This window comes from Meleagris gallopavo, chromosome 6 (genome assembly GCF_905368555.1).
Source record: "Meleagris gallopavo chromosome 6, MGAL_WU_HG_1.1, whole genome shotgun sequence".
Lineage (NCBI taxonomy): Eukaryota > Metazoa > Chordata > Aves > Galliformes > Phasianidae > Meleagris > Meleagris gallopavo.
Window position 1 is genome coordinate 20,233,693 of NC_139409.1, and position 18,515 is coordinate 20,252,207.

General features: G+C 39.1%; 1 protein-coding gene across 1 annotated transcript in view; it reads left to right on the forward strand.

Moving 5' to 3' along the window:
- Window positions 1-17,832, forward strand: part of ITGA8 (integrin subunit alpha 8) — a 102,179-nt gene extending 84,347 nt beyond the window's left edge. The window contains exons 28-30 of the mRNA XM_085227351.1: window positions 7,349-7,450; window positions 14,020-14,142; window positions 15,345-17,832. Coding sequence (XP_085083477.1) covers window positions 7,349-7,450; window positions 14,020-14,142; window positions 15,345-15,431 — 312 coding nt within the window. The 3' untranslated portion in view covers window positions 15,432-17,832. The remainder of the gene's footprint in view (window positions 1-7,348; window positions 7,451-14,019; window positions 14,143-15,344) is intronic.
- The last annotated feature ends 683 nt before the right edge of the window (window positions 17,833-18,515 follow it).

Consider the following 18,515-nt stretch of genomic DNA (forward strand, 5'->3'; position numbering starts at 1 on the left):
TCTTTAGCTGCTGTTTCAGCCTGTATTGAAAATTGCTCACAAGTGATAACAATCTTCTGGGGCTCTTGGGGAAGCAGCAATGTGAAAAAAACAGAGGGTCAGCAAGTTTCCCAAGAGGCTTTGAGTTTATTTTCTTTTTGCTGTTGTTAAATTGTATTGTTTCACTCTTGACTTTTACAGAGACCCAGAGATTTGAGTTTGGCACCCTCAACTGCATAAACTTTAATTGGTTTTGGAGAGAAAAATCTGGTTATAATCAGAAAAAGCTCAAAAGCTACAGAAAGATGGCAGCCACTGTGTAAGCTGGTGCTCCCTGAGAAGCCAAAACACGGTTTGGTATTCTCCGTAAAACACTTGTCTTTTCAGTGTTCTGAACACGCACTGCTCCCATTTCTTTTTAGAGGCCTAAGCATGGATGTATAGGCTTCACATAATAAAGGCAACGAGTGCAGCAACACTCATACTGTTAAGTGCCTGGCCTCAGACTGGAATCCAAAACCTGGGCTCAGTGTTGAGCATACAGAGACAGCGGAGCACCTCAGACAAACAAACTGAGCTGCACTAACCAGCAGGATGCTACCTGAAGGCTCTCCTTTCTCTGGAGGGTACGCACCCAAATCAGGATTTAAGCAGCACTCTTTCTGCCCTCTCAGAATGCAGAATCCAAAAATCATTCACAAGGGGGTATACTTACAGCATTACCTGAAAGACTTAAAGAAGACTTTGTTTACTCAGAAACTAGTGGCAAGAGCTGGCAACCTAGTATTTGGAGAATTCATGATTGGAAAACATGAATTCAATCGCCTCCTTAGCTCAAGAAACCCCACATCCCATCATTATAGGAAGAGGCTGTCCCCTCCTGCTCAAGCTGTACCTGTACAAGGACACAAAGGGGAATTCAGTGGGCATAGGAAATGAGCAATAGCCTTGGCATTTGGGGCCTTCAGCTAGAAGACCTCCCAGTACTCTCATCTGCTTTGCCTTCACTGCCCAGCACCTGGAGCTATTGTTGCTGTTAGAGTACATGCTGTAATTACATGCACTTCCTTGATGAGAAATTTTGTTGAAGTTCTCCGTATTTTATTACTGGTGAACTCAGAAGCTCTTCGTGGGGTAGGAATCCTCTTTTCTAGTCAGTGCCTTTCTGTCAAGGAGTCAATGTAACTACACAGATGCAGAAGACAGTGAAGTGGGGCTACATGAACTGTCTGGTGTTGCACATGTGGTGTTTGTAGAGGGCTGGAAATCAGAGCAAAGGTGAACTGATGGAGGTTGTCTGTCCCTATTGCCATAGACAGGCCATGGCTGTATATAGAAGTAGATTAGTTTAATTCAGACTGAGGACTAAAAGTCATAAATTTGATGCAGTGCCCTTCAGGACACATGCAATAATAACAAAAGGAGGAAGTTGTCAGAGAAATCTGCCTTTAAATCTGCCTTTATGTCAAACAATTGTTGTTATTTGAGAAAACAAAATAAGTAAAAAAGAAAATGATGTGTGGCCAAAAATAACATATTATGCTGGATTTGGTTGTTTATTTGAGGTGAAGGATAGAAAGAGAGACTTTGGCATTGGGCTGAGCCAGCTGAATGTTCTTTTGGATGTGGACTAGTTTTGTTTTCATTCATTGTTATTAAAAACAATGTCAAAATATTAACAAGAGCAGAACATAAGGATCTTGCTATATTTGCTAAGGTATACGTTAGGTTAAGTTTATGGAAAAATAAACATCTTAAACTGATAACCATTAAAATCACTTTAAAGTGATCTAAATCACAAGAAGTAACTGCCTCTACTATAATTTAAAATACTCCATTTAAATGACATAATATGTCATTTAAAAGATACAGTATGTCAAGTATAAAGGATTAAAGATAGAGATGAGAAGGTGTTGATTTTCAAAGGAGTGTTATCTTTTTCAAAAGCATGGGCTTGCCATCTTAGTATAAATAGCACTTTTTCACCATGCACACAGTAATGGATGCATTCTTTTAAATTTGCTAGAAGAACAAATAGTTGCATGACCTCTACTCTCAGCATTTATGTAAGCTACTCCTTGTTGACAGTTGTTAAGGTTTTTGAAGGTATGGGTCAAAGAAAGCAAACTAATGAATTCCCTAAGCATATATTTAAAGGGTAACACCATATTGCTTACCGTCTCCTCTCTAAAATGTGCCAGACTGTGGTGGATGCAGGAGGAAAAAAGTATTAATCAAGAGGGCCAGTATTGCTGCAGTGGCACTGAACTCTGTCTGCAGGAGATAGCAGCTATGTGGGAAAATTCCACTGCAACATGCAACTTGCTGTAGAGACAGTGCCTGCTTTTCAGGTAGACAGCTTCACTGGACAGCATTTAACCAGAAAACCGTATTTCGGAGAAGCTGAATGGTGCTCCGCAGAGACAGTGAAACAAGGTCATTCTTGTAGTATCTCTGATAGTTAAACTCTTCAACTTGCAGAGAAGCAATCAGCTGTCAGACTTCCTCACACTGCTACAAGTTCTATTCCTCCTGCTCTCAGTCTAGCTACCCTTCACCTTTTGCATGTCAGTCTGCCCTGTGACAAAGATGCCTCAGTGTTCCTTAAAGATGTCAGGAGAGCTCAGGTCTTTGCTTGAGCTTACTGCAGAAACTGCCAGCTATCTGCCAGAGCTGGGAGAACTTTCTTCTGAGTTCTCCAAGTGTTTCCAGCACTCCACATGTTATTTCTGTTCATCTCAATAGTCTCAATATCTAGGGAAATACTTCACTCAATATTTTTGGGGAGTGCTTTCCTTCATTTCTGGCTGGTTCTTGTGTCTTACAACTATTGAAGAAAACAAAGGCTTCAGTTGAAACTGTTTATAAAACAGAAGTGTGTGGAAAAAGGGAAGCAAATGCATCAGCAGGGATCTGCCACCCAGACAGCACAGGGAAAGGCTGTGTTCCACCACCTAGCCAGAGTCTGGACAGATAGTTGTCCCAGTGGCATGCACACCGGTAGCCTCAGTTGTCTGGCTAACATGGGAACTTCAGAAGGCTGATGTAGCCAGGGCTGGGCTGTTGATTATTAGGCACTGATATCCTCTAAGACCCAATTCCTTCTTTCCTTTTCTCTGAGCCATAATGGAGCCCTCAGTTGAATTGCAAACCACAAGTCCTGCTCCTTCCAGTAGACACTGAATATTTAAATATACACTGTTTAAAAAATTATATGCTAAAATTATATGCATAAAGAAATACTGTTTCTCCTAAATGACTTCAGAATTATAAACACAACTGCAAGCTGCCTGTCTCCAAGGTGCTGGTACAAGTAAAATCCTATTCCCAGCTGATGCTGACCACAGTCGTCATTTTAAAGCTCTTTGCCACAAGCACAGAATTCTGCAAACACAGGAGAATACTCTTTTATATTCCCCATTCCTATAAAGTAGTGGAGATGTGCAGCATTTCCAAGAGCCTAATGATGGGTTGAGAACACTTGATAGAAGTGGGCACAACCCATGATTGTTAACCCCAGCCAAGCACTAAATCACAAAGTATCCTCCTCTGCCTCTGATGTTCTTATTGCTGATATAAGCAGAAAATGAAATAAGCCATGTATAGTAGGTGAAAGGATTTGTTTTCCTCTGGGTTTTGCCTTTCTTTGTAGGATATTTCAAGAGTTAATGCCTTCTCTGTACCTTAGCCAATCAGTCTGTCTGCCTAATATATGCTTCTTTAATACTCTAATATTTCCTGCTCTCTCCACTACAGATTATTTTTATAAATCATAGCCAGAATCCTGCTTAATATGAATTGCTTGGAACTGAAAACATGAGTCTTTTTTTCAGGCAGAAGGAGTTCTGAATTTGTGAATGCAAATTATTGTACGTTTAAGAAACACGCTGGGATTTTGTGAGAGTCCAACGCTTGGAATCTCATATAGAAGTTGAAGAATTCCTTGAGTCTGAAAATGGAAAATAAGGAATGTGGTGAAGAAAACATTATTTTTCGGTAGACCATTTCATAGATTTTAAGCACCATGAAAGTTTACAATAATTGTTTATTTTCTAAGTCTAATATTATGTCAACTTATTTTTTATTTCAAGCATTGATGATAGAAAATGTAGTTCCTTCCATTAGGTGCCATCTGTATTAAGGAGCTGATTTTGGTTTCTCCTATGTAGTCTCTTAAGGCAATTTTCTTCCTATTACTCATTCCTAATATAAGCTCAAAGGAGAGGTTGAATGTTCTGATAATATACATTCAGCTGCTTTCAAAATTTTGAAATAACAAAATTAATGTATAGGCAAATGAATTCCAGAAGATAATAAATATGCTGGCTTAATGTCACTAACAAATGTTCACATACTTGAACACAAGGTTTATTGTCTAAAATCAAAACAGAAAGGACAAGACAAATACTAGAACTACAGCCCTGGACCTCAGGAGAACAGGCTTCAGCCTTTTCAGGTATCTGCTTGGAAGAACTGCAAGGGGGATGATCCTGGAGAAAAGTTCTCCAGGAGAGTTAGTTGATTCTCAAGCATCATCTCCTTCAAGCTCATGAACAGTCCATCCTAACATGCAAGAAATCAAGCAAAGGTAGCAGTAGTTCTGCACGGGAGAACAAGGAGTTCCTGGTAAAACTCAGAGGTAAAAAGGAAACGTGCAAGAAGTGGAAGCAGTGTCAGTTGACTTGGGGTAGAGGCTGAGTTGGGAACACCAAAGCACTCTGTGGAAAAGGGGAAAAAAAAAACCAACAAACTGAAACAAAACAAAAAAAAACCACTGAAACAGGTTGCTTTGAGTTTTTGGAGTTTCCATTCTTGGAGATATTCAAAACCCAGCTAACATGGCCCTGGGCATCCTGTTCATTGACCCAGCTCTGAGCATGTTCTTGGACTAGATGATCTCCAGAGGTGTCTTCCAGCATCAACAATTCTGGGAAAACTGAGTTTGGGCATGACCATCCAGCTTCAACCAAGCCATCTCCCAGATGTAGGTTATTTCTTGTCATGTTTACAAAGAAATCATTCTTATTCAGTGAAGAAAAGAGTAGCCCATAGAATCTTTTTGTCTCAGTCTTTGCTCCATAAAACAGCTGAAAAGGGAGAAATCTTTCTTAACTTGAAAGGTTTTAAATCTTTTTATGCAACAGGAAATTTCAGAGGAAAACAACACTTAGGAGGGAGGAAAAGATTTTGGATAATCAGGAAGGAGCTAAATCTTGTCAGTGGAACAGAACTCCTAAATGTGCAAAAAGAAAGAGTTTTGCAGAAGGTAATTTAGGAAATGACAGGGTCATTCCAAATACACTGGGTATGAATACAGTCAATAAAAAAAACTAGTAAGTGTGTTGGTTAGAATGAGTTTAATGATTTATAAAGCAATAAAGCACTTTACAGTGCAGTGTACAGGAAAAAAAATCACAGGAAATATTATAAAAATGGGAAGTACTGCAGGTTTCATTAGTTATTAAATAACAAATCTGACTTGAGAAGATGAGAAATGGCTTTCAGTATTTCCACATTAGTCTGCCTTGAAGATGGGAGAAATTTCCTAAGTGCACAGAGATTATGAGGGGCACAAGAGGCAACTGAACTTTGCAAAATGGATAAGGTAGGATTTACACTTGGCTCAGGTTACTGGAATAATTTAAAATTCATCCCATTACTCAATGTGCTCTGTAGGCAGCTGCTGCCAAAACAAGGAATTGCTTTACTTACAAGGCTCTGTCTTTCCATAAATCAGTATTGGAATACTGTGTTTAATTCTGACATTTCAGAAAGAATTGAGACAGGTAGCAAGAATGATTAAGTACTTACAAAATATTCTTATATATAAGATTAATTTTTACCTCAAGGAATCTAATGTAAAGGAATATAATGATGATCATAACTCCAAGGCCTTATTTAATTTCCTTCAGAACAAATTGAAGCACATATACTGGAAATTCTTATCCTTACCCCAACTTTGCATGAGATATGAAAGATGAGTTGCATGCAGTGTCACACAGAAGAATCAGCTGCAGAGATGGAATGTGAAGCAGGTTTCTTGGCTTCCAGAAGAGCATGGTAACCCATCAGGCATCCTTCCTTGGGATTAAAAACAAGAAAGAAGGGAGGTAGACACAGTGCAAGATCTTCGCTTTAAAACAACATGGCATTCAGTGAAAATGAAAGACTTCAAAGAATTCTGGAAGATTTGCTTGATAGCTGGTATACCTAGCCTTCAAAATCATTTCCAATTAGGTACTGATGGTGCCAAGAGCTCAAAAGGATTCAAAATATGCGTGTGGAAAATATTTGTATTCCTTAGAGTAAATGCAATCAGTAAGATTCTTCTAAGACACAGGAGCCTTCAAGTGTCAGGGTTTACACCATTTCCTAACAGTGGAAATTTTTGCACTTAGCTACCATGTTGAGAAGTTTGCACAGGGTGGGAGGTCGTTGTCAAGGTCAGAACTGCACTGTGCGGCAAACAGTTGGGTGGAGGGTGTCAGTGCCCGCCTGGCTTGCAGATGAGGTGACAGGACTAATTAAAAGTCTCAGCATGAGCTGTATGATATAACAACTTCCAGTTGTTCTAACCAACGGAATATGCTGCCTAATGTAACCTAGTCTAGCCTCGCCTAACCTAACCTAACCTACTCTAATATGTAATCTAATATCTAATAAATACAGGCAAATTTAAATAAAATACAAAGATCAGGCAACTACAGTTTGTTTAGTCTGAGCATCTTTGGCTACACTGAAGTGCTTAATGAGAGCTATGTAAAAATTTTATTAGGCAGCCTGTTAAGCAGTAACAACTAAACACTGATGTTGCAGTTGCATGATGTAGTAAAAAAGCGAGGTGAGTTGTTCTGGTGCTTTTGAACTGTACTGCAATAGGAAATCAATCACACTGTAAGTGAAGTGCAAAGATGTTGGTCCCTATTGTTGTTCTGTGATGGTTGTGTAGAGCCGTTCCTTTGATGCCAACAAGGAGCCCTTCCAGTCTGGTCTCATTGCAGGCCTGGAAATCTTCTCAAGGTACCTCTGGTCCGATGGCCTTCCTGAGCAGAGGAAAGGTTTTAAAACATAGGCACCCCATAAACCTCCCCCTGCTTCAAGCTCACCAGTCCCCTGTTGCAGGGAGAAATATGAGGAGCATATGCCACTGTGCATGTCTAACCCTTTGTACCCACTTTGAACATGCATTCTTTATTTCAGCATTATCCTGAAACTTGTGGATGCACACAGGAACCTGAGATCCTTTACCAAAAGAGACTGTCTTTGCTTTAGGAAATCAATTATCTCTATTTCTTATCTGCTTATTTCTCATCATGCTTTAAGGTACAGATATGATTTTTAATAATTTCTTCTATTTATTTAATTTCAGAGGAAAAATGATCTCTATACTCTTTCTTCCAATGTGTCCTTCAAAGTTAAGAACATGCCCTATAAAGTGCAGCCAGCGAAGCTCCCTGAGGGAAGCATAGCAGTAAGTAACTGAAAATGATACTTTTGTGTGAAGCAATTTATTTGGTCATTCTGATCTCAGCTGTGAAAGTTTTTATAGGTGAAAATATTGAGATCAGTCTTTCCTGTGTTTCTAGTGTAAATTCCTGAAATAATACCTAAAGGAAATATGCTTATTGCTTGCTGTGGAAGTTACTGGTATGTGATACTGATTCCATTTTAAAATAATTGCCTGCTGCATTTGTGTGTGGACTGTGTTATTGCAATCTGGATGGATTTTTCACCCAGGAGAAAACAACAAAACTGTGAAAGCAAGTATCTAATTACCTCGTCTGGAGTAAAACAATTCTGGATGAAATTTCTTGTGAAAGCTACAAAATGTTCCTTCTCCCACAGTCAGAGATCTCCTTCTTCTAGTCAGCAGTCCCCTTACACAAGCTTATGAGTTATCTCTGGCAACATTTATCTATACTAAACTTCCTTGAGACCCTTATTTTCAGAAGGGTCTGCTTCCCACACTAGGTTTTGTCACCTCACAGAGCATTGGGTACAGGGTATGAAATTACCTGGTAATCCCTACAGACCTTTTACTTGAATATCAACTAAACTTGCCTTCTTTGCAGAGTGAAATTAGTATGGCTGTGAGTTGTTATATGAACAATGAATGCTGGAAATATACATTTGATTTGTTTCCCATTGCCAATGCACTGAACATGGGGAGCAACTTAAAAGGAGTTTATTATTCTGGTGTCTAATAACACGGGTAAATTTTACTCTTTTTTTTTTTTTTCATTACCGATGGAAGTGAGTGAAATATGAGTGCAAAATTTGATTCTAGTATGAGTCATGTGAAATTCGAAGGCTTATTGTTCTCATTTTTATAAAGATTTATTGTTTGCAGTTCTTTATGTGGTGATCTCAGCCCAAACTTCTCCAGGTTAAATCCTGATACATACACATCATATTGGTCTGTTGAGATATAGTAGAAGGGAAAAGGATGTTTTCTCATCTTTAAAACCAGCATAATACACGTTAAAGTTTACGCTGAATAGATTGTAGAGGATGCAAGCTGTAAGGCTTAGAGTTGAACATGCATGGATTTAATGGCTGGTTGATATTTGCAGTGGGAAGACACAAGGCTAAATCTTTGTCCTATAGGCTCAGTGACAGAACTTCAGTCTCTCACACCAAGAGAGCTGTGATTTCATCAGAGAGACTGGATACTTAATGCAGTATTCACCCAAAAATGTTCAAAGGCGCCAAGCTGACAGATATATTCAGGGCCTTTTATTTTCTTGAAGCATGTGTTCCATAACAGAAACACATGTTGTGCAGAGTTCTCTTGATAGTGGTGCCTTCATCTGGACTGAAGTGCTATACTCCAGGTGATAGCCTGCTGTTCTCAGCAAGTGTCAGATGTTCTACCAATGATCAGATAAGCATTTTATTCTCTTACTCCAGCAGAATAATTCTTGCTATTTGATGCAGGTGATTTACAGCAAAATGCCTGTAATGGCAACTGTAAAATGTTGAAAAATGATAGTGCTTTTATGTTGTTTCATATCTGGACATGGCAGTTGATTTTTGCCAGCTCTACAGCTCAATGTGTTACATGCACAAGTTCTTTTGATGTTCCACTTCCAAGAAGTTGGGCAATGCTCTATATTTTTGCTTCTTCTGGAAAAGGTCAGCAGCTGTGTTTTAAAAGTTTCCAACTATTTCTTTGGAAGTTCATGGGTTGTTTTTATTTTCAGACAATGCAAGGTAGGAAATGGAATAAAGATTTAATATTTTAAAATCAATTGTCAACGGTATGTACTTAAGAACCAGCTAACACCTTGTGGTTTATGTAGTTAAGATAATATATTGTATAAGAACAGAGCACATGTCCTTCATTTAGCTCATACAGTACTGAGTTCCAGTGATACAGGATGATAATGTGTCTTTAATTTTAATGCAATAAATATTTGCATGCACATCAGTAATGACATGCACTTACATTTATGTAGCCATGAGGCCTTTATTTTCATCACCATGGAATCTTTTACAGTAAAAAATTTAGAGTGAAAATGGCATTTAACAGAAAATAGCTGGAAACTTAGTGGAGCTTAAATCAAAATTCAGTAGAGTCAATAAAAGTGTTTATATTGATTTTGATAGGCTTGGAATTACAATTATTTATTGTGCAACCTGTTGGATTTCCTTGCTAGCTGATGTATCAATCAAGACAAAATGTCACTTTTCCTTAGAGATATTATTACAGTAATAAGACTGTAATACTTGATTAATTTCTTGTGGAAGGTGCAATAATACCTTTCATTATACAAAGTACAGAGAATAAACATAATTTTAATTTCCATTTTCGTTTCTGATTATTGAGCCAGTTTTGGAATTTAATAAGATACTATGGTTTATCTCAGATGTTTGGTAGGACCTTCAGAGGGAAAGTCTTTAGTATAAATTATTTGACCAGTGTCCTACTGTGCACAAAAATTGGTTTTACTCAGGCTTATAACTCTTTTTTAGCTGCTCTACACTTACGAGTACTTTTGTTTTAAATGTGCTTTTGTGCCCTACAAAATGTATGTGTACAAATATTTGTAAAGAGTCAACATCAATGTCTATAGTAATTATAATTCCAAGCTAGAAGAAGCTTTAACATTCTGTTTTTGACCATTTTTTCAGAGCATGCAGGAATTTAGTAATTCTGCTAAAGTTGGATGGGAGCACATAGGAGTACTAAAGAGTTAGTGTTTCTCAGTCTCTAAGCAAAATGACTAAAGATGGGAGAAAGGTCATTATCTGCAGTAAAAATCCTGGTATTACAGTAATTAGTTTACTTACTGTTTCTTTTGCTACTTTCCTATAGCAGACAAAAATACAGATACAATACTATTTTTAAAGTGCATCTTTCAAAGGACAGAAGGGTAAAAAGCTTTGTGCAGAGCTCACAGGCAGGCACTGCACTGGTGCTGGGTGTTCCCAGCAGTAGAACCCAGCTCCCACCTGTGCATGAGGAGCTGCCTATGGGGCACACCACATTCCCTCCCTGCTGTCCACTGGAGACAATCTTGGAACTATGTTAAATAGCACCAAAATCAGGGGCAATGTCAAAACAATGTAAAAACCGATGGAAAAATCTATATATATTATTAGTTTGAATGTGCGTAAATGTGGCATATTAATTTAAAACAGGATTTTTCATTTAAAGAGGCAACATAAAGAAGTCTTCTTGCTCTGAACTGAGAAAGAAGCTAAAATGAATCTGAAGGGCGGTGCCAACATGCAGCACGTGCAAGAATTCTACTTCTTCGTGTTGGCCACCTTAGATGAAAACAGATAAATCCTCCCCAAAACATTCCCTGGCTCTGGTCCTGCAGCACTAAACCTACCACATGGAGAACAACATAAACCCAAGCTGAACAGCACAGACTGATCTTAAATCAAAATCATATGGAAGAGCACTGTGGACAGCATCTGGTTGAGGAGAGTCTGTCTTCTTGGATATGGTGAACCAGAGCAGGCAAAGCTGATGGGATGCTTTGTTTTTGTCTACCCCTCTGCTTCTGCTTCAGTCCTGTGGGTTTTCAGGACTTGTGGTGTCAAGCTGTTGACCAAGAGCTGTGTCCACAGCTCCACAAGTCTTTGTGCAAGTGTAAAAGGAGGTAGCCCAGGGTGTTAATCCTGCTGTCAGTGCACACACAGGAGTGAGTCTGGTACTGTATACAATCCTCTGCTCACCAAATAAATCTCAAGTGCTTCACACAGCCATTTGCTGGCTCTCAGGAACCTAAGACAGGGGTAGGGGAGAGGGCTATGAGCACATGCAGAGCAGGCTGTGTACTGTCACATCACTGTCCAGTGCATCTTCGGAAAGGCCCTGATATCCCCACCTGGCTCTGTGCTAACGTGCTCTAAGGGGCATCACAAGCAGAGCCAGGTTGCCTTCTTATTTCCACAGCTTGAAAAGAAAGAAAATGCACCAGGCAAGTGCAGCAAATGTCTGGGAAATAGTGCCTAAGAGGATTTACAGAACAGCTACATTAGTTTCTGTAGTTCCATCACTGCCCATCTTTAGCCAAAGCCTAATGAGATCCACTGCCCTTGTGCTATATGTGACCAGATCTTCAACGTTTGCCTCAGAGCAGCGTGCACAAGGATCTTCAAGCAGCAAAAGGGAGATGCTTTCTTTGTTGGACATCTGAGTTCACTGCTTGCTACAGGCTTCGTGCAGCCCACGATGTCTGCATCCTTCTGATGTCCCTGGCCAGATAAGCCTTTTACTTAAATTCATCTTTTTCCTTAACAGGCTTTTCTCTGGAAGGAATCTCTGCAGACAGTTCCGATGACCTTTTTCTCATTTTTTCTGCTCTTGCATTTTAACACCAGATACAGTTCCACTCTGAGACACAAGGAAAGCCATTCAGAAGTACTTTGTCCATTTGAAACAAGTATTACTATTGCTGAACACAGTGATACAGAGAGCCCACAGAGCTCTGCAGTGCTTAAGAAGCTTCCCAAAGTGGTATTCTTGGAGTGACATGGTGACTCACACAAGATATTTGCTGGGAGCCAGGAGTGGCTTTTCATATTCTTTGTTTACCTTGAAATAAATTTATCTTGCTTTAATTGGAGAATTAATACTTATTCTTTGCATATTCCTTCTTTTTTGCTTGACTAAAAATTAAGTGTTGTAGAGTAATAACTATTTGCAGCTGCTCCAATAGAAGTATTTGTTAGGATTTATGTGAATGTATTTGTTAGGATTGTATGATTGTACGACTGGCACATCGAGCCGCTTCATGCTACCAGTCAGTGTTGGAGTGCTGTCACTGTGAGGGCTGGACAGTCTCTCAGGAATTCCAGTACAATCCTCTGTGTGAGCTTTGGTAGAAGGTAATTGTTATCCCACACAGAAATTTTGTTCTAAATTTCAACTATGTGTCCCTTAACAGTGAGAGATGCTATAAAAAAAATAAATGCGTCAGGAGTACTTAACAGACTGCCATTTTTGCAAGCACTGTGTCAGAGAGGGGATAGCTGGTAGCACAGATGAAGTGTGTGGGAGCATCTTCCAGTTAAGCATGATGGTAGTTAGGAGAAAGATCTGCTGGTGCTTGCAGAAAGGGAAGTCTAGGGCTGATCGTGAGGAAGAGTGAGAGAGTTGCAGAAAGGCTGTAATTTGCCATCTTTGAAGAGAAAAAGTTATAGAGATACAGAAATTGAATTAATTGTGAACTGGACTACAGAGTTCAGTTTTCAGACCTAGCATGCTGTTCCATGAATCAGCCAGTTGGAGTTCTGCTAAATTTAAGACGTATTAGCCCACAAGTTAACAGCCAAAAAAACAAGTAGAATTTGCAATGAGAGCAGATCAGGGAGTATGCAGTGGTCAAGAAACTTATTAAGAGGATCAGATTTCCTATCTGTACCTCCAGCATTAAAGAGGAAGATAGTTTGAGAGTTTGTGTAATCAGTTTGCAAAGGAAACTTGTCATCTTGTCATGGAGAACAAAATAACTTCCATCTGCCACGTACTTACTCTGTTTTAAAAGTAAGTGAGAGAGGTCCAGCTGAAAGCCCCAGAGAGAAATAACTTCCTAGCCTAGCAATTAAGGAGACATTTTGACACACACACAAACAAAAAAAGGCAAACCTTAAGGGACATAACTGTGGCTGAAGGAGATAAGGAAAGCTCAGATTCATTCCTTCCCACTTAAGAACAGTGGAGAGAGAGTAAATATTAAATGAGATTGATGAGGAGCCTTCCCAGCAGTCTGAGAGCATAGAATGCATTTGGTACAACATATAGAGGGGAGAGCAAGGAGGAATTTACTTGTATGGATGACTCAGAAGGAGAAATACAGAAGGGTTATTATTGCTCTTTGTTAAGATGAAGCTCTAGTGAGAGAAGCTGACTCAAAACCTTCCATAAGTCATGTTATACACATCTGCTGCTTTCTAGAGCCTCAGACAATGGGACAGTGTGTTTTACGCTTACCTCCTTTGTACATAACAGAGTCTCACCTTCTTTTAAGGGGTGTAGCATCATACTGGACATTAGGCTGTATCACAAGGGCAATACCTTCTGCTTGGGTTTCATTTTTGGACTGCTTAGCTAAAACGCAAATCACATGAAATGTATTCTGAACTGTCAGCAGAAATTTTAAAAGCTGGTATCTGTTGTGGTTTGAATAAAGAGTTTGGGCTGTAGTCAACCATTGTTTCTGAATATTTTTCTGTATAAGTAAGTTATACTGGTATAGGCTATACCAGCATGAACATGAATAGAATGTTGCTGCTTGAACTGCAAGGAAAGGTGTTTTTTTCTCCTACATTGTACTAAGGAAAAATGATTCTTACATCTGAGATGGCAAGTATTTTTTTATATGTGCAAATCCCATTTCTAGTAATTATTATGAACAAGGGAAAAGAAACTTGCAGTAAATGAAGCCACTATGGGAAAATTCCAAGCAATGTGTGTTTCTAATCTGAAAAGTGCTGTTGAAGTGAATGCTTATAACCTCTGTATTCTACTATCAGATTTGCTTTTCTTATTTTTTATTACTTAATGTGTTCTTTTCATTCCAGATCAGAACATCAGTCATTTGGTCCACTCCAAATGTCTCCTTTGTTATCCCTTTGTGGGTTATAATACTAGCAATAATGCTTGGTCTACTGGTACTAGCGGTGTTGACCCTTGCTTTATGGAAGGTATGTTGCGTTATTACTATTATTGTTGTCTTAAAAAAATATTGGAAGATATTAACAGATGAGGAAAAAAAGAGGCTAGATGTTTGGAGGAAAAGTAACAATAGACATGTGTCGTCTTTGTTTTGGCATTTCTGACATGCTAGTGTCACTGACCTTGTGTAGGGAACTTATTTTCAAAGTCCTCCCTTATTATTACAGTGTGGTTATAAATGGGTGTACTAAAGAGTTTGGCTCTGTTTCCCAAGACCTATAAGCCTCTTTTTCAGGATGTTTAGGTTCAGAAAGAAGTGACTCTAACTTTGTTCTCTCTGAATACTTCAGGAATTTCCAGTTTTTGTTAGCACATAACAACATTCCCAGTTTTGACAATTAATTTTTAGATTTCATTTTATATTAGTGTGTTGGTTGTTACGATCTCTTCACAAGTTTAAAGATAAGTTATTGGAAACTGCTACATTACAGTGAAGGAGTGTGGCTTTTTGCCATCCTTACAGTTCCTCTTTAAAGAAGAAAATAATTTTGTATGATAGGATATGGCTCTTCTGTTTTCAGCCGCCTAAAGGTGGGTTAGGTGTTCAGCCAATTCTAACTATCCCAGTTCCCTTTGTAGTTCAACAACAAAGAATCTCTAAACCATGGGAGGATGATGAGATGTTAGCTCTTGGTAGTATTTTGCTTTGACCTTTTGTGAGGTCTGTGTAACTACTTTCAACCGAAAAGATAACTTTTAGGCATTTGAAGTTAGTTGACAGAAATCTCATCTTTACTGATCTGTCTTAGTCACAACACTGTCCTGTACACATTTCCCAACACATATTCCATTCTTATTATTTTGTCATTCTACTCTTTTCTAAAGGAATGTCTTACTGAAGAGAAATGGACAGTTTCCTCATTAGAGTCAGTTAGTATCAGCATTCAAGCAAGCCCTTACATCATCTGCAAAGATAGCTTTCATATCGTTTGAATTTTTAAAGCTATAGTTTGGAACTCAATGTCTTGCACCTAAAACTTTGATTTTTTCATAGGCAATGATTTGAATAGAGAAAAACAAACAAACAAACAAAAAAACACTTCACAGTCTATCAGGCCATCATGAACTGTACCCCACCTTTCAGATAAATTGAGTGAAGTATGAAACCGCAGCTGACATCCTGTGGTTGTCTTATCATGACGCCTTTGTTTCTGTTGATTGTTTTCTACAGTGCGGCTTCTTTGACAGAGCTAGACCCCCACAAGATGACATGGCAGACAGAGAACAGCTGACAAATAACAAGACTACTGATGCATAGAGGAAGAGAGTGACAGATCCAATCAGAATCTTGCCTGAGACTAGAACATAATGAGGATTAACTGAAGGTTTCCTTTCACCAATCTTCTTTTGTACCTGCAAGTGAAATGGCATCATAATCTGATCTATGCTACGTTCTGAGAATATGCCACATGATGGCCATCCTTGCCAAAGAAAGAAACTTTATACTGCCTTAAGAACATGCTCACCATTGAACAGAATGTTTATTCTATATTTTGGTCAGTCTACATTTTAGCAGATGCTTTTGAACACATGTGGTATACTGAGGTGCTTCCAGAACAAGCCCAAAACTCCCAAGGAGAAAATGCCTGCATTGCTGTATTGTCTAGAAGACGGAACAGGATGGAGTTTCTGAACACTACTGTATCATGCAGAATACCTTTGACACCTCCCTAAGAACTTTTATGACATTATGACTCAGGGAGACAAGCAATAAGTCAGTACTGTGGAAGTACTTCTGAAAAACAAAGGTAGTCTATGAAGAATTTTATAGATGGAGCACAATTATTTATTTTTCCACCTTTTCAGAATAAGTATCTGATATAATCATCAACTTACATTTTAAGAGAAATAAAGTCAATATACAGAAGTCATGTACTTACTTTACATGTAAATAGAAAAGCAAAGCAATTGTACACACTGAGCACATCTTTCTTGGCTACAAGGTGTTTGGCCAAACAGAGGATTTATGCAATATTTTGCAAGATAAGTTATATGATAAGCATGTCTTGTATCTCAGTCCAGAGCTGGGAGTATCACATCAGATAACAAAATCCAAAGGCATTATAATGCAGTAGATGGGTTACCTTCTCACCCCATTGCTGGTGGCTGCCCATGCAGCTCTTACTGATTTAAATTACTGATTTAAATTACTGCAGACATGCGTCTGTGGTGATACGAAGAGGACTTGGGAATTTGAAGCTAGGATGAGTTTTACTTTTTGCCATTGCCCTGTTACTTGGTGAAGTGCTCTCTTAAAATGGCTTCAGCTGTTGTATCATCTGTTGAATTTATGTCACAAATCCTAATATTTCATTCATCTGAAGAAATCTTTGCTTTTTGTTTTCATTTTATGGGCAAGAATCCAGCAGTGTATTTAAAGAGCTGAAGATATTTCTCCAAACTTTATGGCAGAATTTAATGATCCCTTAAAAAAGTCTTGTAGGGAAAGTGAGCAAGGTTTCTATTTATGCAGAAAATAGAATGCCAGCCAGCCAAGCATGAACAAAAAGAAGGAAAGATATTTTGAGATAAAGAGTAACAATGCACACATTTGGTTTGAGTGCTTTTTAGTATGGGTTTTGTTTGGGTTTTTGTGGGGGTTTTTTTTGGTTTTTTTTTTTTTTTTTGGTTGGTTGGCCTTCCTGACTTGGGGATTCTGAAGAGGAGAGGCTTCACTCATTCTCTTCTATGAGCAAAAATAGCTTGGTTCTTATCTCAGCTGGGGATCTAAGCTTTGGATCTATGCAAATTTTTGCCTGAAAACCCAAGTCTTCCTGTGCTATCTTAGTGAAGAATTTGCTATCTTGTGTAAACTTCAGGAGGGGTTGTTCACTTTCTAAAAACAAACAACACATCTTCTGTTTCCTGAGCTCCCCTTCTTTCTCATCCAATAGTTAGATGGCCTCATCCATTCTGTGTGGCTTTAGGGTAACTGCCCCCCTGCTTCTAAAGAGTTTAGGACAGAAGTAGCTATAAGGCATGGTCACTTCTGTCAGTCTGACAGATGTTTCACCATTTCTGGCAAGCAGGCTGGCCTGTGAAATCTAAGCAAGGAGGAAATCTATGCAATGTAAGGAAGTCTGAGCAGGTGTGTGTTCCATCTTCATGTCCAAGGGAAATTGCAGGACCTTTATGGAGCCTTCAGCTGATCGTTCACAGTGTGCCCGAGAGACTGACTGGAGGAGACGCTGCATTTCTGGGTTTTGAGGATGGGGGGACCTGACCACATCCCAGTCCCCAGCAAGCTACCAACAACAGCATTCCCCAAAGGGGCGAAGGGGATCAGCTGGTAAATATCACCATGAGGCCAGTCCCAGCCCACATGTACACACTTTTGTATGCCAAACATCCCAGGTAGAATCATCCTCCTGTGAAAAGAACAGGGAGCTTGCAGCCTTTGTAAATATTGAACAGTTGCATGAAGCAGCTTCCAAAATAAGATCATCTAGCTCCTGAAATTTGCATCATTGGCACAGTTCTGATCAAACAGCACCATAAGGAGATACCAAACATAGGACTTTTGTATGTGCAATACTTTATATTACTTATATACGTGAAGCATGTTTACACTGGCATTTGTGGTTGTTTTTTGAACTTTTGAATATACCGATTAATGATTACAATAAAGAAAAAAAAAAAAGAATAGGAAAAAGAACAAACGCAGCTCTGTTTGGTATTTGTTCCAATGTGTTTTCAATTCTGCATTGCCCTGAGGATAGGGCTAGGTGACCTAATAAGTTCTTTGCAGTTGTAACAACCATGGTTCACTTTTGAGCAATTACTCTCCATTTTAATGATGGGCAAAACATGTTCAGATACTAAATTTAAACCAAAAAGAACCTCAGTAACTGCTGGGCCTGGCAGGAGTCCATTGGCTGCAGCTGTGTAATGTCACTGGAAACCAAATTAGAGGCACATGATCTGACAAACAGTTACTTTGAGCAAAACTTTGTTTTAGATTTCTACATCCTCGTAGATTAAACTTCCCCCATAGAAATGTCTGGAGCCGTGTGCTGTCAAGGACTGCAGTCCTGGATCCCAGCATTTGTGGACAGTTTTGGCTGCAGATTGTAAAGAACACTGGAAAGGAGATTTCTGGGTTTCAGTGCTTGCCAAGATTGCTTATCCCCCAGGGAGGTTGCATCCTAGAGGTGGACGCCAGCAGGCAGTAGACGTAATCTGCCCCTTGATATATTTGTAATGTGCGACACAGTGACCTCTGCCACATCCCTACAGAGGTGAACTTGTGTTTCAGTGATGTCAGTTTTGTAACAAGTTCCTAGAGGCAGCTTTCTGCAAAAGTAATTCGGCCTTAGGCATCCAAGCAGACACTGTGAGCCGC